A 27,122-nucleotide genomic window follows, 5' to 3' on the forward strand; every position below is an offset into this window, starting at 1 on the left:
CAAGGCGGAGTTGATGTTGGCAGCCTTCATGTCATGTTAGCAGACATCTTTGTAATGCAGAGTTGATCTGCCAATTGGCCTGAAGCCAATAGGGCTTACTGCCAGGTAAATGGGGTTCAGATTGAAGTCAAAAGCAGTCATTTAACTGGAACTGCATTACCTGCTGCTGGTGGTAATGTTGACTGTGTTCACAATTGTGAGACGTATAGTATATTGCTCAGGAATTTGTGCCAGGCCTGCATAAAGAAACAATGGGGATTGGGGAGTGCTGGGGCATCTTTCCATGGTAGATTTTCCTAGACACAGGTTATTACTTGTGAATTTCATTACCTAAATTTAGATAAAGTGCACTGGCACTGAGCAGTTCTAAATTTACAGATATAATTTAGAAATCATAGCACAATCTAGATCAACATGTGGCCTTCGACTACTGAATTGGGAGTCAATCAAACCAGTGTAGGAAATGAGTATTAAAGCTTTGGGTAGCGTGAAGATAATAGTTCAGTCATATATGAACAAACTAGAATGGGCAGCCAAGCCATTCAGTTTCGATTCAGAAACAGGACAGGATAGGAAATTGTGAAGTCCTTAATTACAGATGGATGATAAAGTGGCTATAGACTTTCTCTCATATGCAAAACTATTTCAGCTCAGTGCCGAACTGTTCTTTCGTTTACTATGGCTCAAAATCCTAATAAGAAAGTCCAATAAATATTATTTAATTCCTAACTTCTGTATATAGTACATAGGCAATCTGTGGATTTGCATCTGTGTGAAAAAGTGTGGTGTTTTCATAAGCATAGGTAGTTGTAGCCTAGCTGAAACAGCAAGAGTTTTGTTTAATAATATTATTCCTTCATTAATTTTATTACAAAATAAGTTTAAAGAATGGAAATTACAATATCACAAGTTCCAGCATTTTGGGATCCTGATTGTAGTTGGTAATTGCCAAGCTCCTTAGTAATTATTCCAGAATCTAATTACCTTTGCCTGCTTCTTGTTTAAATTATTAATATCTACAGCTCAGTCTCTTGAATGGCTAATATTTAGTTAGTTGGTTGGCTGATTGATTGAAATTATACTGCCTCATAACTGAAGCTCTTGAAGTTACTATCATAATAGTATTTATTATTTCTTCAGTGCTTAAAAACACCTGCAGAGCTCTGTACTATATAAGAGTAATTAAAAGGCAACAAATCCCTGCATGCAGCCTTACAGTCTGTGTATGATTACTTAATGCAGGGGTGGGGGACCTGTGGTCCTCCATATTTTGTTGGACTCCAACCCCCATCAGCCTCAGTCAGAGTGGCTAATGGTCAGAGGTGATAGTCAAGCAGCATCTGGAGGACCACAGGTCAATGGGTTGATTTACTGGATTCTATGAAGCAACCTGTGGCTCTTTTCTTAACACAGACCCACCCAAGTTTTTCGTATGGTTTAAAACATTGTGATTGCTATGAAGAGAGTGGGAAGTCTGTCCTGTCCATCCGTCCGTCCCCCCCATGTCATAATGAAACAACTCAGGATCAGCCAATAAAATTGGACATCATTCAGAGCAGTCCAAAGGTAGTACTTGTATACACAGAGAAAAATTATCATGAAATATGCTGCCATGGGATGTTTGGAAGGCCAGCAGCACAGATGGTTTTAAATGAGGGGTTAGGAAATGCTGTGGAGGGATAGGTTTGTTAGTGGCAGTTAGCCATGGTAGCTAACTTCCGTTGGTACAGAATTCGGTGGCAAGGCTGCTCATCAGGGCAAGACTGTCTGAGCACATTACACCGATCCTGGTCCAACTGTACTGGTTGCCAGTTAGTTTCCAGGCCCAATTCAAAGTGCTGGCTTTGACCTATACAGCCTTAAACAGCTCAGGGCTGCAATACCTCAAGGACCACCTCTACCTATATGAACCAACCTGAACAATGCAACTTCCCCACCTCTCTTCTGCAACTGCCTATGCACCCTCAAAATCTGCTCCTGAGAGTTGGGGAACTTTCTAGAGCAGAGAAGATTTTGGGAGCATACAGGGAAAGGAATGGTGCATGTGCTGTGTTGCATGCAGCTCTGTCTTCCAACCACCAAATGATTTATTTGAATTAATAATTAATATACTACTGAAAGTTGAAGTGTATGAGGTGTTAGAGAAGGGGTAGTACCTCTGGTGGTGGACATGCCACGCCATGCTCCTTCAGGGGTAGTTTGTCCACCTTTGGTCTCCATCCTGCATTCAGCTCTTCCCTGTGGCTCCTAGAAGCTGTCACTATATAACAGCAGCCAAACCCTAGAAAATGGCTTCAGCTGGCTGGCTAAACCAAGTAAAGGTAGCCCATGGGTCTCAGGCCCATGGTGGGTTAGGTACTTGCCCTGCATGCAAAGGCAGGCTCTGGTGGATTGAGCAGACGAAACGGATAATAAGGCAGGTCCAGCACGTGCTTTAGAGGGAAGTGAGGGGCAGATGGAGCTCCTCAACCTGTGAAGGTAGCCCATCTAAGATCAGGAAAACTCTGATCCTAAACCTCCGCTGCCTTGTGGGACATCTTCAGGAGAATAAAAGGCTAAGGAGTAAACCCTACACAAATTTGGAGGGGAGTCCCTACGACACTTGAATGGCACCTGGTACACATCGCTCCAGGGAGGTCAGTTCTGTGCTGCTAACACTGCGGTTTGATTTCACCCCCAGAGGTGCACTCCATTGTCTCTTGAGACAGACAGATGCCAACACCCCAATGTCAAAATAGGCTTTTAAGTGGTTTGCAAAGTATAAAAAGGTTACCCAAATATAAAAATATAAAATATCCATAATAAAACAATCCCATTAAAGCATTAGTACACATGGCTGCTGCCTAATACTTTCTCATCTTACACTTTTTATTGTGAATGGCGACTGCTTTGGAAAGAGACTTGGATATGTGACAATAGGTTCCTTTGAAAGGAATCCTATTATACTAGCTTTCCCTCTTTCCGCTGTGCAGCTTTTCCTTTTTATTAATATCAGTAGTACTTGCCACAATCTGTTCAGAAGGAGCTCCATAAGATATGACTTAATGCCACTATGGTCTGGTGTGAAATCTTCAGCAAAACCCCATTGGGGAGTTGAAAAGATATCATCTCCATGTTGCAAAAATTGGCAGAGGCAAAGCCTGCCAATATTATAATTTGAAAAACTAGAGATAAACAAATTGAATTCGTTTTGTTTTCCATGCACATAATAGAGATTTCATTTCTGAGCAGTATGCTCTTTCCTCCCTTTTCAATGTTCATAATTACTCATACTTCTTACTTGTATGAAGTGCCTCACAGTTTCAAGTCACTGCTGCTGACTAATTAAGGATCACTTCAATCACCATTTATGTCAATATTGACCCAGATATTGTACTGTGTCATGATGCTTGAGAAAATGCATTTATTTCCTGTTTTAAAAATAAGGAATTAACACAGTGGTCTGGTCTGGACGTTATGAAAAAATGGGTTACTGCTACATGCACAAGCCTTGGACTACTGCACTGCTTTAGCTGTCCTCCTCCTCTTGTGTGGTTTCCAGTTTCAATTAACCACAATCTAATGTTGCATCCAAAATTTTGGTTAATCTTAACTACATTAGTAGAAACAAGCACTGGAAAATCTACTGAACATTCTTACATCAGTCTTATCCAGCTTCAGTCATCATCCCTGACTGCAGAGAGAACAAACAAAGACCTAATTTGGATTTTAAAAAGGAGAACTGGAACAGATCTCTATCTGCCTAACTGCACGCACTTGCTTCATAGATGTCTGCCTTGGTGTGTTGCAGCTTAAACATGGTCACGAATAGTTTTCATTGAGTGTAAAAAATTTCCCCTTGATAAAGAGCCTCCTCAAAACATGTTGGTAATCAAATCCAGTTGAGAAGCTAGCTACCTTTTCTGTCTTTGATTCCTCCCTGCATGGCTGTAATTGATTCCCTTTGTTTTGTGGGAACAGTTCAAACCCTAATAGAAGCTTCAGTGAGAAAATTAGGAAATCATATATTGTGAAGGAATGTATCCTTCTATTAAAGGTCATTGGCAGTGCAATCCTGCACATGTCTACTCAAAACTAAGTCCCATTGAGCTCAGTTGGGCCTGCTCTCAGGTAGGTGGATGTAGCATTGCAGCCTTAATTTCTTACCTATATGCAAAAGTATATTTTATTGAGGAATTATTCAGTAATAGGTTTTAGGAATAATTCCTGGCATCATGATGCATAAATAACAAAGTCATGCTGGTGGGAAGAAAATTGCTTTTCTTATTCCATCTGCTGTGAAATACCAAACGTACTTCTCTCAGTCTAGTGAATCTATCACTGTTAATCCTTGTTTTCCCTTAAATCTAATAAGTTGGTCCTCCAAAAACTCTAGCCCTCTAGTAAAATTTCACAGTGTTGATCTTCCAATCTCCATACTAATACCTGGAAACTTTAATATTCTGTCAAAAAATGAATTTCCCCTTGTGAATATATTCCTACTACTTCTAACCTAATGAGAAAGTAACTATACTTATTATTCTCAACTTTTATTGTATTTTGTTCAAGTGTAAAATGTGTTATTGCTAGAGTTAACTCTGATTCGTTTCTTAACCTTTCTTTCCAATCACTACTAATCTAGGACTACTTGCATTTTAAAGGTGCTGTTCAAATGTAATGGGAAATCTTAGTTTTACACCCTGTGACTGAGCCCCAGCAAGCCTTGGGCTCATATGGGCTCCCTCCTCTCTCCTTCTGTTTTGTGCTTGCATGGAGGCAAACCAAGGCTTTCCTTTCCAAATTTAAACAAACCATAGTTCCCTGTGATTTCTGAACTTGGGGGAACTCTGGTTGGTTTGTTCAAAAGGTGGTTTCACAACAAGGCAGGCTTTGTTACCATTGTATGATTCTGACTTGCTCTCACTAACCATAGTTTAAACCATGGAATGGCAGCGTGGCACCTGTGGGCATACATGCACTTTCAGAAGGCTTCATGAGCACTTACAAGGCCAGGGGTGGCTCATCCCGTGTTGCCACCTAAGGCAAAAGGGGAACGTGTCCCCCGCCCCCCTTTCTCCAAACTTGGCGAGGGGAGCAGTGTTTATCAGCTCCATCTGGTACATAGGCTGAGACCCTACCTGCCTGCAGACTGTCTCGCCAGAGTGGTGCATGCTCTGGTTATCTCCCGCTTGGACTACTGCAATGCGCTCTACGTGGGGCTACCTTTGAAGGTGACCCGGAAACTACAACTAATCCAGAATGCGGCAGCTAGACTGGTGACTGGGAGTGGCCGCCGAGACAATATAACACCGGTCTTGAAAGACCTACATTGGCTCCCAGTACGTTTCCGAGCACAATTCAAAGTGTTGCTGCTGACCTTTAAAGCCCTAAACGGCCTCGGTCCAGTATATCTGAAGGAGCGTCTCCACCTCCATCATTCTGCCCGGACACTGAGGTCGAGCTCCGAGGGCCTTCTGGTGGTTCCCTCACTGCGAGAGGCCAAGTTACAGGGAACCAGGCAGAGGGCCTTCTCGGTAGTGGCGCCCGCCCTGTGGAACGCCTTCCCTTCAGATCTCAAAGCGATAAACAACTACCTGACATTCAGAAGACATCTGAAGGCAGCCCTGTTCAGGGAAGTTTTTAATATGTGACATTTTGGTGTGTTTTTCATCTTTGTTGGAAGCCGCCCAGAGTGGCTGGGGAAACCCAGCCAGATGGGTGGGGTACAAATAATAAATATTATTTATTATTATTATTATTATCATCTCCATAATCCAGCGCATGTTTGCGATTTGGTCTCTGGTTCCTCTGCCTCTTCTAAATCCAGCTTGCACTTCTGGGAGTTCTCGGTCCACATACTGCTTGAGCCTTCCTTGTAGAATTTTAAGCATAACCTTGCTAGGGTGTGAAATGAGTGCAATTGTGCGGTAGTTGGAGCATTCTTTGGCACTGCCTTTCTTTGGGATTGGGATGTAGACTGATCTTCTCCAATCCTCTGGCCACTGCTGAGTTTTCCAAACTTGCTGGCATATTGAGTGTAGCACCTTAACAGCATCATCTTTTAAAATTTTAAATAGTTCAGCTGGAATACCATCACTTCCACTGGCCTTGTTATTTGCAGTGCTTTCTAAGGCCCATTTGACTTCACTCTCCAGGATGTCTGGCTCAAGGTCAGCAACCACACTACCTGGGGTGTACGAGTCATCCATATCTTTCTGGTATAATTCCTCTGTGTATTCTTGCCACCTCTTCTTGATGTCTTCTGCTTCTGTTAGGTCCTTACCACTTTTGTCCTTTATTATGGTAATCTTTGTACGAAATGTTCCTTTCATATTTCCGATTTTCTTGAACAGATCGCTGGTTCTTCCCATTCTGTTGTTTTCCTCTATTTCTTTGCATTGCTCGTTTAAGAAGGCCTTCTTGTCTCTCCTTGCTATTCTTTGGAAATCTGCATTCAATTTCCTGTATCTTTCACCATCTCCCTCGCATTTTGCTTGCCTTCTCTCCCCCACTATTTGTAAGGCCTCATTGGACAGCCACTTTGCTTTCTTGCATTTCTTTTTCATTGGGATGGTTTTAGTTGCTGCCTCCTGTATAATGTTGCGAGCCTCCACCCATAGTTCTTCAGGCACTCTGTCCAGCAAATCTAAATCCTTAAACCTGTTCCTCACTTCCACTGTGTATTCATAAGGGATTTGGTTTAGATTGTATCTTACCGGCCCAGTGGTTTTTCCTACTTTCTTCAGTTTAAGCTTGAATTTTGCTATAAGAAGCTGATGATCTGAGCCACAGTCAGCTCCCGGTCTTGTTTTTGTTGACTGTATAGAGCTTCTCCATCTTTGGCTGCAGAGAATATAATCAATCTGATTTCGATGTTGCCCATCTGGTGATGTCCATGTGTAGAGTCGTCTCTTGTGTTGTTGGAAAAGTGTGTTTGTGATGACCAGCTTGTTCTCTTGACAGAACTCTATTAGCCTTTGCCCTGCTTCGTTTTGATCTCCAAGGCCAAACTTGCCAGTTGTTCCTTTTATCTCTTGATTCCCTACTTTAGCATTCCAATCCCCTAAAATGAGAAGAACATCCTTCTTTGGTGTCACTTCTATAAGGTCTTGTAAGTCTTCATAGAATTGGTCAATTTCACTTTCTTCAGCACCAGCAGTTGGTGCATAAACTTGGATTACTGTGATGTTAAAAGGTCTGCCTTGGATTCGTATCGAGATCAGTCTATCATTTTTGAGATTGCATCCCAGTACAGCTTTCGCCACTCTTTTGTTGACTATGAGGGCCACTCCATTTCTTTTACAGGTTTCTTGCCCACAGTAGTAGATATGATAGTCATCCGAACTGAATTCGCCCATTCCCGTCCATTTTAGTTCACTGATGCCCAGGATGTCAATATTTATTCTTGCCATCACATTTTTGACCACATCCAACTTACCCAAGTTCATGGTTCTTACATTCCAGGTTCCTATGCAATATTTTTCTTTACAGCATTGGACTTTCCTTTCGCTTCCTTTCCTTTCCTTTCGTTTGAGGCTCACCAGGGCTCATTTATGTATCAGGAAACCCTGATTTCCCATAATTTTGAATGGGGACAGAAGAATTTGTTGTAGAGGCTGATAGACTGGATTCACAGAAGTAAAGAGTGACTTATAAGCTTGGAGTTCACAAACATATAACAAGGAAGATATATAATTGTTCCAAATCTCTGTATCTATCTATATTTTCTTCATGCTAGAAGAAGAGGAGAAAAATTCTAAAAGATAAGAAAGTCAAAGCAGGAGACTAATGTAGTGGTATAAAACAGAAAGGAACACATCTTGCACAATAACAACTCAGCACTACTCTCTATTAGAACACTTGCTACTGTTCCCTAGTCATTTCACAAGGCTTCCACAGGACTGTTTAGAAGAAAGCTGATATCACTGTAAGATACATTTTATAAACTTTAGTCTCCTTTTTATTGCTCATTATACTGTATTTCCTGTCAATATTATACCTACTCTGCAGCAGTATTCACATTTGATAAAAAGAAGCTATTGAAGTTGCATTAAAATTTAATGCTGCATGAATCTAAGCAAGGCTCCATGGAATAGAATTCCAGAACAGGCAGTACAAGTGTAACTTAGAACTATATAATTATGCAAGCAAGACTTCTTGGCAAGTGAGGCCCCAAATCAATTGCTGTTCAAAGGAAACTTAATTTATCAGCTCATTTGGAAATGGTTAGTTTCCTTATTGATGACACCATAATATAATTTACCTTCCATGTTTGTTAAAGCTAGTCATCATCACATTGGCTAATTAATTTTACTTAGGCTGGTTTGAGCTGATTCTGCTGAAGAGTTTTAACAAACACTTGGTTCTGGTGTCCGGCTTCGTCATGAGTCAATGGTGGTCACTCCTCACTGCCCTCTGTGGGCAGCGAGGAGGTTCAGGCAGGGGAAAGCCAGGATTCATGAGGCAAAAATCCTGGCAATGTTCCCCAGTGGGGTCTGGGGAGCTCACTGCATCCCACTATGCCGCTCATGCCTGTGTCTGCCAACTTGAAAGGCAGAGCTGGTGCGACCTGGGAGTGTGTCCCTGCCATGGATGAGTCTCCGCCTCTGGCGTGATTTGCGCTTGGTTCCTCCATAATTTGGACAATTAAGAGGCGCCCCGGACCAACATATGCTAAAGGGCTGCAATCAGCCAGCTGCCGAAAGGACTGGGCTTGGCTCTTTGAAGGTACTTGAATGGTTTTTTTGAAGCTTGAGAATCCTTACACAGCCGGGAAAGGAAGGGGGAGGGCAAGGTGCTTTGTGCTTTCATATAGTTTTCAAATGGTCTCCTTTCTTCTTGTCCACCCCTGCAAAATGAAAGAGATGTGTGTAGCTACTGTTATGTTATTCTGTTTGTTACCTTGGAAAAGAGGGGGGAGGCTTTTGGTTTATGCTCAACAAGGAATTTATCAAGGTTTTACTATGCCCTCCCACCTCAACCGAGGTTGAATGGACTTTATTTAAAATTATTCCTGGACTGGACTAGGAGTGCTGTTGGTGCAGTGATAAAAGAATGAAAGGCTGCTGAACAGATCTGGCAAAGAGGCTGAAATTGAGAAAATATCTTCTTTTCAACTGTGTGCCAAGGAAGGATTACAGAGCGGAATTTTAGTGACGGGAGACTGGGGATGCACTCAGCGAGTTATTTATGGCCACAGCTTGTGCACTAGTCGGTAAACAGCGGAAGAAATGGAATGTGACCTTTTACCATCCAGATGAACACTGCAAAGAACTGAACAATGGATGATAATAATTAACTCTCCCAGCACACCAAGTCTATATGAAGGACTACACACATGAAACGGATTACAGTGGTACCTCGGGTTACATATGCTTCAGGTTACAGACTCCACTAACCCAGAAATAGTACCTCAGGTTAAGAACTTTGCTTCTGGATGAGAACAGAAATTGTGCTCCGGCGGCGCGGCAGCAGCAGGAGGCCCCATTAGCTAAAGTGGTGCTTCAGGTTAAGAACAGTTTCAGGTTAAGTATGGACCTCCGGAACGAATTAAGTACTTAACCCGAGGTACCACTGTACTCATTTATAAGATGTAATGGAGGTGCTGGAAGAATGTTTAACGGCAAGTGAAGGATGTCAACTACGGCAATGTGAGGCAATGATGATGATCATATGTTCAGAACAGGAGCGGGAAACCTGATTTTAAGAAATTGTATTAAATTAATTTAATTTGGCTGGATTTGTAATAATTTGGAAAATTAATAAAAATAATTTTAAAAATAACAAAACACGTTCTGTCACAATCATAGCAGAGTTGCATGGTCTGATATAAAATAATGGGTGTACCTTTTGGTAAAGGTTGGAACTTAATACATATGTGAATGCTGTATGATGGGTATAATAAAATATGTCAGCATATCCTAAGAAGAGTTTTGAAATGTTCCTCTAAGAGGAGTTAGTTACACACATGTTTTTGGGTTCTGTGGCTTTCAGTTCTTAACTTCCATTCGCTTTCTCTTGTGAAATGCTGTCCTACTTCCTTGTGTCCAAATTAATCATCTTCAAACACGCCCTGGAAGATAATATACTTGTATTTCATTTTGACTCAATATCGACATCAATATGTCAAATCAAAATTATACCTGCATCAAAAGTGATGCTAATCTCCTGTGCATTATTTTACACAACAAAAGTAGCAGGACTACTTTAAAAATGCAAGCTTCAATTTAAGTGACAATACTTGAATTAAATACCTTTAAAAAACACACCATTGGCAACAGGTTAATTTAACTGCAAGCAAAAACAAAAACAAGCAATGCTTAAGATTGCTTCAAAAGCTGTGGTTTAAACAGTGCTGAATACAGTTAGCTACACCTGTGGTTACAGTGTTTTCTGTACCAGTTTTAGCATTACACTTGACACCTGCTTAGTTGTTTTTCTATTGTAGAAAAGGTTGAGTTCGCTTCCAGCTCTATGTTCATTAACCTTCCATGGTTTTAAAGCTTTCCTACCAATATTAGAATCTCGGATAAGGCCAGCTCCAAATAAAAATAAAAAGATAAATAAAATAAAAAAATAAATCATCTCTACATTTTAGCACTCGTGTGTGAGAGACCTCATCAGAAACACAGCAAATATTGTAATACGACACAGTTTATGATTAAGAGAGATGGCTTTTTAAAGCCAGAATTTTAATTCAACCACGTGATTACCAATGCATAGACAACTGTATTCAAGCTGTTCTGATCCAGGAATGGCCATATCTGTCTTACCAACCAAAGCTGGTATGGATGAGCCTATGGCCAGTGGCGAAGCTGCATGCTCTGCTACCGGGGGTGGAGAGCAGGAGGGGGCGTGGATGGCACCCCCCCATGAGTGTGACGCGCCACCCGGGGGCGTGGTATGCCACCCGCGAGGGTTTGGCGCGCCACCTGCAAGGGCATGGCACGCGTTCCGGGGGCATGGCGCCGGTGTGTGCTGGGGTGCGTGTCCAGGGAGGGGGCGTTGCAATGGCACCCTACCGGAATAGTGGTGCCGGGGGCGGTCCGCTCCCTCCGCACTCCCGTTCCTCCACTAGCGCCTATGGGTATAATGTAATTGGTCACGGATACCTTCAAGTAATGTAAATAAATTAAATTATTGACAGCCTTGGGATGTATAGTCTCCTCACATTTACTTCCAGCAGCCAAACTGCTGCGAGAATTGGAGGCAGCAAAATTAAGATCAAACTAGATGCAGATGGCATAATGATTAGCTGTCAAAACCCTGTGAAATCGTTGGGGGAACTGTCTGAGGTTATTCAGCAATTTGGTGCAGTATCTGGATATAAAATTAATAGAAACAAATTAGAATTAATTGGTCTGCACTTTGGTGGAATAGCCAAGCTGGATTAAAGCTAAACATAGGTTAAAATGTTATAAAAAGCAGTTAAGTGTCTCATAATATATTTATCAGAGGACCTGAAGTTATTGTTTGTGATTAATTATGAACTGGTTATAAAGAATACATAAAGGAGGCTACAGATAATTGGAAACTATTCAAATGATCATGCTTTGGCATGATTGTCTCAATTAAAGTGAACCTAATTCCATAATGGTTATTTTTATTTAAAACAATTCTTTTTTGTGGTTCGAGGACCCGATCCCCGCAATGTGGAATGAATATGCCACCTGCAGGGGCGTGGCACCCAGCTGCAATGGCACCCCACCAGAATCACGCTGCTGGAACAGGGTGATGTGCTCCCCCACACTCCTCTTCCTCCGCCAGTGGAGGGACGGTGGTGGATCGATCGCCTGTCATTGGCTGCCTGCGATGTTAAATGCCACATAATATTTTTCTTAATGTAGCTTATAATTAACTGTTTCTGCTTGATTGCTTCATGTTTTTCTTGTGTGTCAGGACTTGATAATCTTTAGTGACGACGAGTCCTCAGCTACTGATGTGCAACCAACATTTCCAACTAAGGTCCCTGTAGAGGAATTGGCAACAGATACAAAGATAACGGCCGGGAACTCCTGGAATGCGAGTAAGTAGGAAACAATAAGTAGAAGGCAAAAAGGTTAAAAGCAAAGGCAGAATGTGCATTCAATTGCACCTTCAGAAGTAAGCAGCAACTGGAAAGAGATGTGACCAGTTTACAATGTGTTATTTTTAAAATAGTCTCAATTCTAGTCACAAAAATTCTTAAACCATTGTAGACTTCTTTCCAGGCCTGGCCCAATACATTCTGGCACCTGAGACAAACCACAAAATGGTGTCTTCACCCACTCCCACCAGCGAAGGAGGAGTGAGAGAAGATCTACATTGGGAACAAAGGGGGGAATCAAATCAACCTTACCCAATGGTTGAAGTGGGAATCAAAGGCTGGTGGGGGGGGGGGGAAGGCAGCTAATCTGATTCATGCAGAGCCCAGGAGATCCCAGAGGGCGGCCCTCACTATTTCCTCCCTGGGGTAGAAGACCAGCAGCACCTCCTATTCACCAAAAAGCCACTGTAGGGGTGGCTTTTGGGGGGCTACCAAGCAGGTGGCGGATTTGGGCTCCAAGCATGGGCATATCCGGGGGGGGGGCAGCTGCACCCCCTGATCACGTAAAACATTAGAAATACTTAACTAACCAATCATGTCAGTTCTGCCACCCCAACAAAAGTCCTCCCCCCCCCACAAAGTCTTGACCCCACTAACAAAAACCCTGGTTACACCCATGGCTCCAAGGAGCACATTGCTACAACTATGGCAGCAATGGGAGCTCAGTTCTGCTGCCCCTGTGGATTCTGTTGCCTGAGGCTGTCACATCCCTTTGCCTCAAGGCCCAGTACTAGAACGTCAATTGGGTTGGCGGCTGGTTCATGACTGGCAAAATAAAGTATTTTGCAGAACATAAATTAACAATAGAATTTACTGCCATGACATGTTGTGACTAACACAGTTTAGTGCATTCTCTATAACCTCACAAACCGTTGCCATAGAGACAAACAATGTCATACAAGAACACAGAAAGGGTCTCAGGTGGTAGATATTATTGATAGAAAAGTAAGCAGTGGGAGCTGGTGGACTCAAGAAACCAGGATTCTATTTTCATGCTGGGCCTTGTCTCCTTGGTGGGGTGCAGAGTGTGCTGTGGAAGATCTCACAGATTAGAAGCTGAAATCATTTTCATTATTGTGTTCCATAACATACCTATTTCTGCTTTTAAAACTATGTAGGTGGGGGAATGCACACAAACACACACACACACACAGAGAGAGAGAGAGAGAGCGAGAGAGAGAGAGAGAGAGAGAGAGAGAGAGAGACTGTGTCAAAGTATCCTACAGTAATACTGAAGTGTCTTAAGTGCTTCTTTTTCTGTATTTTGCCAGAAAATAATAATCCCTTGCCATGTTGTAGACTGAAATAAAGTTGGGATATTTGGAAGAACAGAGCCACTCAAAATTAAGTTAATTTCAATTTAAGAATTAATTATTAAAATAATAATAATAATAATAGTGAAATACAGTGGTACCTTGGTGTGATGGGATGAAGAGCTGCTTGTGTGTAAATTGCAATCCCTCAGAGTTTGAACCGCTTCTCAAACCTCTGCCTGTGACGGAGCCCCTCCAGCATGGCTGCGTCAGTCGCTAGCAGAATCCGAAAGTGGCTGCTTTCGGAAACGTTTCCAACATAAAAGCTCCTTAACGGAAACACGTCTTCTGGACTCTCTGCGTGACAGTTTCCGCCGAGGAACGGGTGTTCCTATAGGGGGCCCTGAGACTTCCCCACTGTTTTCACTGGGAGCATCTCTGAGCCATTCCTCCGACTCCCCTTCCCTTGACGTTCCTGTTCGCCCCCTACTGGTTCCCTCTTCAGGTGTCAAGTCTCTCTCTACCTCAGAGAGCCTTGGCACCTCCTGTCCTGCCGATGGCAGTTCCCTGACATCCACCTCCCCTCCAGGGCCCCCTTCACCCCCTCCCGTCTCCTCCCCTACGGGTTGTGAGGAGGTAAAACCCCGGAAGGAACCTTCCTCATCGTCTGAAGTTTCGAACACCTTTCTCCACTCGTTGTGGTTCCTAGTCTCTCGGTACTCCTCGTCATCTGAGTCCGTTCCTTCTTCCAACTCCGACTCCGCGAATCCTTCCAGTTCCTCTTCCTCGTCTGTGGTGCCGAAATACTCCCTTCTAAACCTTGCTACCGGCTGTGGTTTCCGCGGGAATCTTTGGTGGAACGTTTCTGTTAAAACCTCGTCATTGACCTCCTCTGCAGTCACCCAGGTGTTTTCTGACTCCGGTTCCCCTTCCCACGCCACTAAATACTCCACCTGATTGCCCTTCCACCTGGAATCGAGGATTTCCGCTACATGGTTACTGCTTTCCCTCTCCTCCAAGACCGGTCCCCTGGTGTGCTCCTCTTCACCTCCCCCCTTGTACGGTGACAGTAATGACCTGTGGAACACTGGATGCAATTTCATGTGGTTGGGTAACCGGAGTTTGAAAGCCACTGGGTTGACCTGCTGAATGACCTCAAAGGGTCCCAATCTCTTGGGTCTTAATTTCTTACAACCCCCTTTGAACGGCAACCCTTGGGTGGACAACCACACCTGATCCCCCACCCTTATGGTTTCACCTTCCCTCCTGCTCTTGTCTGCCTGCTTCTTATATTGAGCCTTGGCCCTTTCTAAGTTGAGCTGAAGCTGACGATGGATCGCTTCCATCTCTTCTACAAACTGTTCGGCCGCTGGGACGCTCCATCTCTCGCCCCCCTCCCCCGGGAATGCCCTGGGGTGACACCCGTAATTGGCCAAAAAGGGGCTCATCCCTGTGGACACATGCTCCGCATTGTTGTAGGCAAATTCTGCCAGCGCCAGCTTTTCGACCCAATCATTCCCTCTGTCATTGACATAGCACCTCAGATATTGTTGGAGGATGCCATTTGCTCTTTCCGCCTGCCCATTGGTTTCAGGATGCCGGGCCGTCGAAAAATTGACTTCCACGTGCAGCAAGCTCATGAGCTTCCTCCAGAACCTGGAAGTAAATTGTTTCCCGCGGTCCGAGACAACCCTCAAGGGGGCGCCATGCAGCCGGAAGACGTGTTCTACAAACAACTTCGCTGTTTCTTCCGCTGTGACTGCATGTGAACATGCTACAAAGTGGCACATCTTAGTTAACAGGTCCACTACTACCATGATGGCCGTCTTCCCTTTGGATTTGGGCAGATCCGTCATAAAATCTATTGATACCGCCTCCCAAGGCCGTTCTGGCGTGGGTAGTGGTTCCAATAACCCTGCCGGCGCCCTTCTTTCCCCCTTGGCCCTCTGGCATTGGTCACACCCTCTTACATACTCCTTTACATCTTCCCTCACCTTGGGCCACCAAAACTCCCTGGTGACCATCCACATGGTCTTGTGTTGTCCAAAATGTCCCGCCGTGGGACTATCATGCAACTGCTTGAGTACCCTCCCTCTCAATTCACCTTCTGGTATATACAGTGCCCCTTTGTAATACAATGCCCCATTTCTTTCTTCAAAACCCTCCGGGCTCTCACCCTCTCCCCTGAGGCCTCTGAGCTTATTTTGGGCATATTCGTCAGTTTCCGTTTCTTCTACCAGCTCTCGTCTGCCCACCAGCGCCGCCCCACACACCCAGCGGTCCTCAGGAATGACATGTCTTTCTTCGCTTGCCCCCTCCCCTTCCAAGTACTCTGGTTTGCGTGAGAGAGCGTCCGCCCTGACGTTCTCTGGGCCTGGTACATAACAAATCTCAAAGTGGAATTTGGAAAATTCCTGTGCCCATCTCACTTGCCGTTGGTTGAGTACTCGAGCTGTTCTCCAATACTCCAAATTCTTGTGGTCGGTGCACACTTGCACCTTGTGTTGTGCCCCAATCAATAAATGTCTCCACCTCCGGAACGCTTCGTGAATGGCAAGTAGTTCCCTGTCATACACCGTGTAGTTCCGCTCGGACTTATTCAGCTTCCTCGAGAAAAAGGCACACGGTCTCCACCCTGACGTATTTCTTCCCGGCTGAAGGAGCACCGCCCCCACCGCTCTGTCTGACGCGTCTGTCTCCACCCTCATGGGCTTCTGTAGGTCCACATGCAGAAGTTGTTCTTCCGAAGCGAAAGCCCTTTTCAGTTCTTCAAAAGCTCTCTCCGCCTCCGCCGTCCAAACAAATTTCTTCTTGCTACTGAGGCAGTCGGTGATGGGCGCCGTCAAGTGTGCAAAATTCTTGATGAACTTCCGATAAAAGTTCCCAAACCCCAGGAATCTTTGCACATCCTTCTTGGTTTTCGGTGTCTTCCATTCCAGCACCGCCTGGACCTTGCCTGGATCCATGGCCAATCCTTGGTCTGACAGGCGGTACCCCAGGAATTCCACCTCCTTGGCATGAAACTGGCACTTCTCCAGTTTCACCCACAGCTGATTGGCTTGCAGCCGGCCCAACACTTCTCTCACGTCCCTCACATGCTGCTCTTCATTTTCCGAATACACCAACACGTCATCCAAAAAGGCCACACAATTCTTGTAGAGCAACGGCCCCAGGACGTGGTTGATGAAAGCTTGAAAACATGCGGAGCCGGCTTGGAGACCGAAGGGCATTACGAGGTATTCAAATGCTCCCAAAGGGGTGAACATGGTGGTCTTCCATTCATCCCCCTTCCTTATTCGTATCAGATTATACGCCCCCCGCAGGTCCAGTTTTGTAAAAATCTTCCCCTTCCTCACCCTGGTCAGAATGTCATCAATTCGGGGCATAGGAAAGGCCAGGGGTTCCGACACGGCGTTCAGGGCCCTGAAATCCACTACAAGTCTCGGCTTATCTGTGTTTTTTTTGTCCACAAAAAACACTGGGCTGCCCCCCACCGCTCGGGACTCTCTGATGAAACCCCTCTTCAGGTTTTTGTCAATGAACTCCCTCAGCTCCTGCATCTCCCTGTCTGACATGGCGTACAGCTTGCCCACTGGGAGTTGAGCCCCCGGGAGTAGGTTGATTTGACAGTCAAAGGGTCTATGCGGCGGCAGTTTGTCCGCTTCTCTTTCGCTGAATACGTTGCTCAGATCTGCATATTGCGGAGGCACCTCCCCTTGCTTCATTACCTCCATCCCAGCTAAGGTGATCTTGGCTCCCCCTGGATCCTTCCCCTGCTTGCAGTGTTCCAGGCAATGCGCCGACCCAAAGGAGACCACCCTCTGGTGCCATCCCACTAGAGGATCGTGAAGTGCCAGCCAGCTCATCCCCAAAATAATGGGAGCTCCTCCCAATGTGGCCACATTGAACGCTATCCTCTCGGTGTGTCTTGCCACCCTCATTATCATGGGAACAGTCTGTTGGTTCACTTCTCCTCCCAACAGCTCTCTGCCGTCAATCGTGGTTACCTGCAGGGGTTTACTTAAGGGGAGGGTTTGTATCTGGTGCTCAGCTGCGAACTCCTTACTCATGAAATTACAGGAGCTGCCTGAATCCAGCAGGGCTTTGATCTGTAGGGGGTGTCCATTTGGCAGCTCTAGCAACACCTCTATCACTAGAGCAGGCCTGGGAGGTTCTGGTGCGGGCACTCTCACTGCTTTTGAGCCTGGCTGCTGTGCCCCGACGGCAGCCAGGCGTTGGCTTTTACCTGCTCTGTGCTTTCCTCCTCCTCTCCCCCAACAGCTCCTGCCATGCCTTGCCATTCCTTTCTCCGTGGACAGACTCTGGCAAAGTGTCCTGGCTGTTGGCAGAGATAGCATTTTTTCCCGCCCTTTCCCTCTTTCTTCCGCCCTTCACCGATGTTTGAAACTGTGCGCGCACGCGCTGTTCCCACTTCCATCGGCTCTGCCGGCGGGAAAGGCTGCTCTGGAATGTCTGGAATGCGGAGCTCCCTCCAACGTTCTCCTTTCCCCTCCCGCTTCTCCAAAGCCCTCGCCTCCTGGCGCGCTCCAATGGCTAGCGCGGCTTTAGTCAGCTGGTCCATAGACTCTGCTCTGGGGTTCCGGGAAAGTTCATCTTTCAAGGACGAAGACAGACCCTCTTCAAAAAGCATTTGAATGGGCTCAGAAGCCAAGTCCCACCCCAATCGATGAATCAACATAGTGAACTCAGTCCAGTACTCACGGACAGTCCGGTTTCCCTGTTTGCAAGCCATTAACTGCCTTCGCACTCCTCCCTGCTCAATGTCACTGGAAAACATCAGGTCCATGGCACGAAAAAACTTCATCGCGTCCTTTAGGATCTCATTATTTGCTGCCATCAAGGGTCTAACCCAGTCCTTCGCCCCTGATTCGAGGTGGCTAATTACAAAAGCCACTCGCGATTCCTCATCAGGAAAGTCATCAAATTGCAGATTGAGAGCATATTGCATCTCTGTCCTAAAGGCATGGTAGTTCCTGGGGTCCCCCCCAAATTTCTGCACCAATCCTGGCATCTTTCTGTTGAGTGGGGTGGCTTTCTCCCTCCCCCTCTCTGCATCCTGAGCCCTCCTTTCTTCCAGCCTCGCCGTCTGCAAGGCAAGCTGGATTTCCAACGTCCTATACCTTTCCTCCAGGCTTGGACCTCCAGCTGCCCCTCCGGTTCCTGCTGGTTCGCTCATGATGCCTCTCCCTGGCACAAGCTAGCTGTCGATGACTTTCGGATTGCTGTGATGGGATGAAGAGCTGCTTGTGTGTAAATTGCAATCCCTCAGAGTTTGAACCGCTTCTCAAACCTCTGCCTGTGACGGAGCCCCTCCAGCATGGCTGCGTCAGTCGCTAGCAGAATCCGAAAGTGGCTGCTTTCGGAAACGTTTCCAACATAAAAGCTCCTTAACGGAAACACGTCTTCTGGACTCTCTGCGTGACAGTTTCCGCCGAGGAACGGGTGTTCCTATAGGGGGCCCTGAGACTTCCCCACTGTTTTCACTGGGAGCATCTCTGAGCCATTCCTCCGACTCCCCTTCCCTTGACGTTCCTGTTCGCCCCCTACTGGTTCCCTCTTCAGGTGTCAAGTCTCTCTCTACCTCAGAGAGCCTTGGCACCTCCTGTCCTGCCGATGGCAGTTCCCTGACACTTGGTTTGCAACCGTTTTGGATTACAACCACGTCAAACCTGGAAGTGCGTGTCCCATTTTTTTGGATCACAACCCCCCTTTTTTTATTACAACCCTTTTTTGGGGGGAGGCCCCATTGGCGAAAGTGCGCCTTGGGTTACAACCTGTTTTGGTTTACAACCAAAGGTACCACTGTATTCCATTTTCATCAAAGCTAACTTAGGGGTTGGGATTCACTTTGAAGAATAGACTTCCTAAAGACAAATTTCAGCATAACTCCTAATGATAACAAATTGAACATGGGTTACATCCAAATCTGTCAAATCTCAATTAATTTGTTTTGCTGAGAACGTACTCTTGCCTTCTCTTAATGCTAGTGGTACAGTTTTATGTTATTAAAATGCCTTGGATTTAATCCAAAGTACTTCCCTGGCTTTTCATTCCTTACGTGGCTTCTTTCCACAAATAATGTGCACAAGTCAGATAATACTAATAGTTTATGACATTTGATTTTTCCAAAGAGGGTCATCAGCTTTCTCTCTAGAGACTTTCAGATTCATTATGTTTCAAACTGTGAAAACATCCTTGGTTTTGTCAGCAGGAATATCTTTTTGAAAGGTTAAGTAGACTGACAAAGATAGTAGAACACAGGGATAAAGAGTAGAGTAAGTGCAGATTGTAGTAAGCACAAACCACAATCCATCTGTTGATTTTTTTAAACCATGAAATGAACAATATTTTGTTCTCATGTCAGTCTGAAGTCCTTGCCACTAGTAATTTCTGAGAAGTTGCATATTTATTGTAGGAGTACAAATAGGGTGAGGTGGATGGGAATTGTAGTCTAACAACATCTGGGGAGTTAAGGTTGAGTAACTTGTTTTATTTTTAGAAATAAAAGACTCAGACTGCATGGTTTACACAAGCCCAATTTTGTGTTTCTATACAAATAATTTAGAAACATTTCCTACTTTGGAATATAAGTTTTATTGTCTGTGTTTTCTTACTGCTGTATGGAAAAGCACATGAATTTTACCTCTGAAGAATTTGTAAGTAAAACATGTGGTTTCTCTTTTTATGCTATGGGGAAGAGGAAAACTTGGCAGCAACTTAGAAGGGAATGATGTCAAACCTATATTCCACATTTTACTTTGCTGCATATTTTGTGATTTTAAATCTTTGCTAGGGTTCTCTCACCAAAGAGTACTTGCCACATAGGGAAATAGGGATGCGCATAATTCTATAAACTAATCAACAGCTAATCTGTGCAGGAAAGTGGGATGGATTAGGACAGCAGAGAATTCCAGCAAGTTACACAGACACAGTAATTTTTGACTCGTTCTCCTTTTCTCCCCCACTCAGAAAATTAGCTTTTCATTTTGCACACATGAAATTAGGATAGTGTCTTTACTTTCACCTGGGAGTCTTCAGGAAAGTCAGAGGAGCTGATGAGTGTGGATTTCAGTACCGAACACTGAGAAACTCCCTGCTGCTTGTCATATTGAGGCAGAATGCCTCAGTGAAGACTGAATATGAGGTTTTCACTGAAAGGTATAGAAGCCAACTCCTAGGGCCCCATAAAATATATGAGGGGGCCAGGCTCCCCCCAAAGTTGATGGGCATTGCTATTCAAATAGTGTGCATGCATTTTCCTCCTTATCTCAGAGTCAGGAATCTGGTGGGGAATGACCAGGTTGCCTTTTGACGCAAGTCTTTTACTGGCTCCCTTGTTTGCCTCCCAGATGAAACGCTTGGCTTGAAGCATTCTCCTGAACTTGATGTTTGGGTGGGAGGTCAGGTTTATGGATCTTTAATGTCAGGCGCTTCCAGCGCTTGGTCCTCACCTCCCTGCTGTGCTTGCATATAGCCTAGTTCCTTATCACTCTTGATCATTCATTTGCCTTACTGAAATTTGTACAATATAATAGGCAATTGAATAAAATTGGTATGGAGATTCCTAGGAAGAAAACTACTTCTAGATGATTAGCATTTAAATAGGACACATAGCCATTAAGGGCTGTATTATAGTCACTAAATCAGCATTCAGCTTGAGCAAGACAAATTTGAATACAATATTATTATAGCTCATAATTACAGATATTTAAGTGCAGTAACATAGATTAGCTACATGAAACCAGGCTTGAAATAACAAGGTTTCATCAGGTCATATTCAAGTCATAGTATAGTTTTATGGCTGATATTTGAAAGAGGGATGGGCATTTCCTTATCTGAATTCCCTATTTCAAATAAGGAAATGTCCATCCCTCTTTCAAACATTTGAAATAGGGATGGACATTTCCAGAGGGTGATGCTTGAGGAATGTTCTTTGGCCCCGTGGAGCCTTCAGTGTGGGATTCCTTAGGGTTCAGTTGTATCCCCTATGATATTTAGCATCTACATGAAACCACTGAGTCAGATTATCCAGAGGTTTGGAGTACTGGTATCTTGTCAGCAATATGCTGATGACACACAGCTCTACTTCTCCTTTACATCTGCAGGTGTGGCAGTGTATGTGCTGTTATGTATTTTGTGGGTTTTTTTAAAAAAACTTTTGATATTTTAATGTTGTGAACTGTTGAGATCTATGGATGGAGGGTGTTATACAAATTTAATAAATAATAATAAAGAAAAATTAATAGCAAACTATCTAGACATTATACTCCCCCCCACTTACATTCCCTCTATATATTTAATGTACTTGCCCTATTAGGAGTTTTAACAGTACTGGATACCCTGCTGTTTTATTGATGTTTTATCTGGATTTTATCTGCTGGTCTTACAGCTTTTATCTGCTGCTTGTATGATCTTTTATACTGTAGTTTTCTGTTGTTATATTTCTGCTTTTTAGCTGTATGCACCTTGAAGCCACTTGGCAATCATGTAAGATATAATATACTAATGAAACTATATAAAGGTAGAGGTAAAGGTATCCCTGCCCGTACGGGCCAGTCTTGACAGACTCTAGGGTTGTGCGCCCATCTCACTCAAAGAGGCCAAGGGCCAGCGCTGTCCGAAGACACTTCCGGGTCACGTGGCCAGCGTGACGAAGCTGCTCTGGCGAACCGGCACCAGAGCAGCACACGGAAACGCCGTTTACCTTCCCGCTATTAAGCGTTACCTATTTATATACTTGCACTTAAGGGTGCTTTTGAACTGCTAGGTGGGCAGGAGCTGGGACCGAATGACGGGAGCTCATCGTGCCGCGGGGATTTGAACCGCCGACCATGCGATCGGCAAGTCCTAGGCGCTGAGGTTTCACCCACAGCGCCACCCGCGTCCCGTACAATGAAACTATATACTTCCATTGAAAAAATAATGTTATTTTTTGTGACATAACTTTTGTTACCTTGCAGGTACTTATTTGAATCCCTCAGAAAGAAATCCTTTAACTTTTCCAAAATGGGATTCAGGCAGGAAATCAAAGAGTTCTATTATTTCCAAAGCTATGCTTAAATCTCCTCCGAAGACACAGTCCAGTGTATACAGCCACAAAGTTGCAGAAACTTTGCTTGATCTTTGGTCATTGGGCCCAGAAGAGTTTATCACTACCAACAGACAGAACACCAAACCAGATTATGTTTGCTGTCAGACTGAAGCCTCTGTTGAAACCCTCTACCAATCTCCAACTTTTCAAACATTTGATTCTTTGGGAAACAGCATAACGAAAACTACAACTCCAGCTTCTTCTCAGCAACTTTTTGAACCTAGTGAATCTAGCCTGAAAAATTTCTGCTTCTTGAGGGCAAGCACAGTACAGCCAGCCAGCTTAGGCAGCCAACCAACTCCAAGGCCAGGTGAGCTTGTGGCTTCCATGTCCATCATAGAAACATTCCTGTTGCTTCACCATCCAAATTCTTTCTCTATAGCTTTTGCAAAACTGTAATACTTTTGTGAATAATACCCAGGGGGTTGGGTTCCATTGATTCATGTTAAGACACTGTTAGTGAATGTCTATGATGCTAGTAATTGCTTTTATAGCATTCTCTTTACACAGCAGATAAAACTCTTATTATATTTAAAAGGGACATCAAGTGGACATTATTTTGAAGTGGTCATGGCTGCATACATTTTACTGTCTAATCCAGGCCCAGTGTGCTACCCCGAAGGCCAGCCTAATATATTTTGGCACCTGAGGTGCACCACAAAATTGCACTCTCCCACTCCCCCCCCCCTCCAGGAAGAAGGGATGAGTGAAGATTTACATTGAGAACAACAGGGGGATAAAGATCTAGATTGGGAGCAAGAGGAGGTGGGGAATCAAACCAACCTTACCTGATGGTTGAAGTGGGAATCAAAGGCTGTCACAATAGAAGGGGGAAGGGCCTCACTGTGAATCACGCCAGGTGGGTGCAGAGCTCAGGAAACCCCAGAAGGCAGACCCCACCATTTCCTCCCTAGGGCTGGGAGGAGACCAGCAAGTCCTCCTGTTTGCCAAGAGGCCACTGTAGAGGTGAGTGCTCTGGTCTCCAAGGATTGCACTGCAGGATTCCACTTCTTGCAGGTGAGATCTGCTGCCCCTGTGGATCCTGCCTCACTTTGCCTCGTGGGTAAGCCAACCCTGACTACCACCAGTGGTGTTTGAAGCTGAATACACATGCTATTAGCAACAATCTATATGTAGGCTTTAGTTTCTTGAGAAATTCGGCTGTTTGATGCCTTGGGTTGAGTACAACAGCACCCCCTCTTTGCTGTGTACAGCATTGTAAAAATGAGACTTGAAATGCAGTGGAGAAAACGACCTTGCTGCATTTTAAGCTGCTAATGTGTACAAAGCCTTAGTGGCACCTTTCGGAAGCTTCATAGTAAATATTAAATAACAGAAGCCAAGGTGAAACTTAATGAGTTTAGTGCTGTTGTAAGAATTTGTATAACTAGTCCATTCCTGCATACTGAATTCAAACAGGTCAAGGATAGCTTGCTTGCAAGATGATGGACAAATTTTGGGCCAAGCCAGACAATGCATGAAATGTGCATATGCATTTAACATGTCTTGTTTTTTACTTTGAAAACAGCAGGTGCAGGGTACCCTATCAAGAATGGGGATGCAGCAAAGGGGGAACAGGACAACATTTTCCACTTGCACTGCAATTTGAGTGAAAATCACCCCCTAAGACTACCATATTGTCTGATTTGGCCCAACAACATTCACAGTGATCATGATATGGGGGAAGGATTTAACATCCCTCCCTCTCTATGGGGTCATGATTTCTCACTTCCGTTATTTTTATATAAAAAAGAGGCATGTTAACAGCATGCACAATCATGCCCAATTTATTCTTTATTTATTTGAAACTAGTGGTCATCTTTTGCAATACCATATCAATTTCCCCAGTCTTTTAACATTCTGACCTTTATACCATACAATTTTAAAAATTGTGACACGTGAACAGATTGTATCCATTTATTTTCTTTGCACGTGAGTAAAATTCTATGCAGAAAATGCTACGTGTCAGTAATAGTCTGTTCAGATATTTGACAGTTACTGAATATCCCAAAATGAAGAGTCAGAACTAAGGAATTAAAGTTTTCCAGCATTTCCCCGCAACCCTCACTCACGGAAACATTTGGGAGTTCCAGGTGTCAAGCCATGAAAAAAGCTGAACTGTTATGCACAAAGCATTTTATGTTCATGGGGAGAGCTGGCTCTACCGTTGGGAAGACTGGGTGGCAATTTTGGGGGTGGATGAGTAGCAGAGGCAAGGTATTGGATGACAGAATTGTGTGTGCCACATGACCTGCTCTGTTGCCCTCAGATACAGTGGAGTACACTGTCCCATCATCACCAGTGGCTGCATACACACCATGCATTTCAAGTACTCCCCATGAATCCTGGGAATTGTAGTTCACCTCTCATAGAGCTACAATTCCTGACATTCTTACAAAGTACAGTTTCCAGGATTCTTGGGATGGGTGGAGGGAATGTGCTTTGAAAGTACCGTGTATGCAGTCAGTGTTGAAGCAAGTTTCACCTGCTACCCCTCTTAGCTTCTTTATATGGAACGGGAAGGGGAGGCATTTTGTCCTTCACCTCAGGCAGCAATTTGTATTGGACCAGCCCTGTTCATGAGTCTTGAAAATAAAACACAAAATTACTTCTTTAGTGTGAGGGAAAGGACATGAAAGGGATATGAGGAAGAAAGGAATGCTGAGGTTATGGGGAGAAATGAAAAGGGATTGGGGAGAGAGAGGGGCAGGGGAACACATGAGGCGGCCAGAGCATACCCAATGCCGTTGCAACGGACCTCTCTACAAACTTCACTGCATTACTGAATCTAGTCTTTCTCTTGCAAATGATCTGGCTTCCCACATCAGTCACATGGAACACCTCTTGTGTCAGTTGCCATACGTTCCACACTATTGAGCAGACCCTCGCACTGGACACAGTACAAATGCAGTCTGGCTGTGTGAAGTGTTGCCATTCAGGAGCTGTAATATTGCCTGAGGCGAAAGAATAAATGCCCTTCTCTCATTCCATGTATTGATTAGACGGGGATAAAAGGCCTGATCACTTTAAGGCATATCCATTGCCAGCATTCTGCTGTTTCAGGGGAAGTTCCTAAGACCTGTTCCTTGAACTTGCATATCCAATAATGTAAATGGACAAGCCCCATCTGGATGAACAGCTGATCCAGGTAATAAATAAATAAATCTCACTATCTTAAGCTCCAGATTCCATTGTGTTATTGAAAGCCATGTTTTGCTTTCAATTTGTTTGTTGTTTCTTTGAACATGGCACATTGTAAGTTAGATACTTCCATTTATTTTCAGTAAGATGCCAGCACAGTCCAGGGGGTCTTAAAAATGAATATCTACTTTTGGCAAATAATGTATAACATTACGTACTTTTCTTTCATGTACATTTCAGACTCTGCCGGCTCAATGGGAACAACATCCTCCTTTTCCACTTTCTCAATGTCATCCCCCGAGTCAGCCGTTCCAAACAACACCCCACAGCCTCATTGTTTTCCTTCCCGTGGACCTTCTTATTTGCTCACACCACCACCTGGACTGCCTTCTCTTTTCTTTAACGATCTCAAAGAAAGGATTGCAAATTCCCTTTCTCCCTGCCAAGTGCCTGATGTATTTGAAAATGCTAACATCCTAAGTCTTCTTCCAGATAATTCAAAATGTCCGGTCAAAAACATTGATAGTTGTAGGCGTAGAACTTGCCGCGCTTATTCTGAGAGTTGGGAAGACAATGTGGTGCATGATACACGCCCTGTGGCTGCCGCAATTGAGTCTTCTGCTGCTGATCTGCCCGGTACACACTTCCTTTGTACGAACACTGAACAAAAAGCCATGACCCTTTTGGAAGAGATTAAAAACGCCGTTTGTGGACTTAGAGGGGACTTCTGCAGTATGGCAAAGGAGCTGCATACTATCAGTAGTGAGTTGACAAATATGGTGGCTTCCATGCAAAATATGAGCAAAATCTTGGCAGCTCCCCCAGACTGCTGAAGCTGACCCTGGCACTCACAATGGCAACTTAATTAAGGAACCTTGGATCTGTTATGTATCTTGCCTTACTCATCAGCTTTACATAATTCGCTAGATCTCATAGTTTAGAGCTGAAGTAATGTTTTAATTTAAAGAGATGTTTTTATATATGTGCACACACAAATGTGTACCTGTCATTCTTGTTATGAAAAATAAATTGTTGTTGAAATCTTTGTATTTTAAATGTGGTTAATATTTTCATTATTTGAAATTGCAGCTTGATTTATTGAATATTTGAAACCAACGCTTCTGAGTTAAGCACTAAAAACAAAGCATTAGCTCCAGAAATAAAGAGCAGTTAGGTAACTATCTGAAAATGCTGACCATATTTCCTTTTATTCCTCAGTGCCTCTGCATACCTAAAATTCCATGCCACCCATGAAACAACATGAAAATGGAGGTCACCAATATTTGCAATAAGTGCTCAATAGATCAGTGCACACAGGACCCCTTTGGGCCAAACACAAGTTCATTAAAACTACCTGGCGGCTCTTAAGGTCACAGGAAGAAAATACACAAAACGTAACCCATGTTCATTGATTTGAAAGTTCCTGCAATGGGAAACAGTAATGGAAATGCCAATAAGAAAGCCAAACCATCTAATTACAATGAATAGTGTATATGCCATCTGATAAATACCTTATGGGACAATAAGAGACTAGTGACATTTTCCCAGAAGA

General features: G+C 44.1%; 2 protein-coding genes across 5 annotated transcripts in view; one reads left to right on the forward strand and one right to left on the reverse strand.

Annotated features, from left to right (window-relative positions):
* Positions 1-26,626, forward strand: part of ENTHD1 (ENTH domain containing 1) — a 37,821-nt gene extending 11,195 nt beyond the window's left edge. For all 4 annotated transcript variants that reach the window (XM_083400453.1, XM_083400456.1, XM_083400454.1 and 1 more), the window contains 3 exons: positions 11,878-12,004; positions 22,299-22,739; positions 25,811-26,626. In XM_083400453.1, coding sequence (XP_083256579.1) covers positions 11,878-12,004; positions 22,299-22,739; positions 25,811-26,403 — 1,161 coding nt within the window. In that variant the 3' untranslated portion in view covers positions 26,404-26,626. The remainder of the gene's footprint in view (positions 1-11,877; positions 12,005-22,298; positions 22,740-25,810) is intronic.
* On the reverse strand, positions 157-10,554 carry LOC310658822 (uncharacterized protein; the record flags this gene model as incomplete). The annotated part of the gene is made up of 4 exons (XM_083401192.1): positions 8,339-10,554; positions 5,707-8,298; positions 1,938-1,996; positions 157-236 (listed from the first exon to the last, which is right to left on the reverse strand). The coding sequence occupies exons 2-4, from the start codon at positions 7,425-7,427 to the stop codon at positions 157-159; spliced, it is 1,860 nt and encodes a 619-aa protein (XP_083257318.1). The 5' UTR covers positions 7,428-8,298; positions 8,339-10,554.
* Positions 26,627-27,122: the final 496 nt, after the last annotated feature.

Source organism: Podarcis tiliguerta, assembly GCF_965153285.1.
Source record: "Podarcis tiliguerta genome assembly, chromosome: 10".
NCBI classification, from domain to species: domain Eukaryota; kingdom Metazoa; phylum Chordata; class Lepidosauria; order Squamata; family Lacertidae; genus Podarcis; species Podarcis tiliguerta.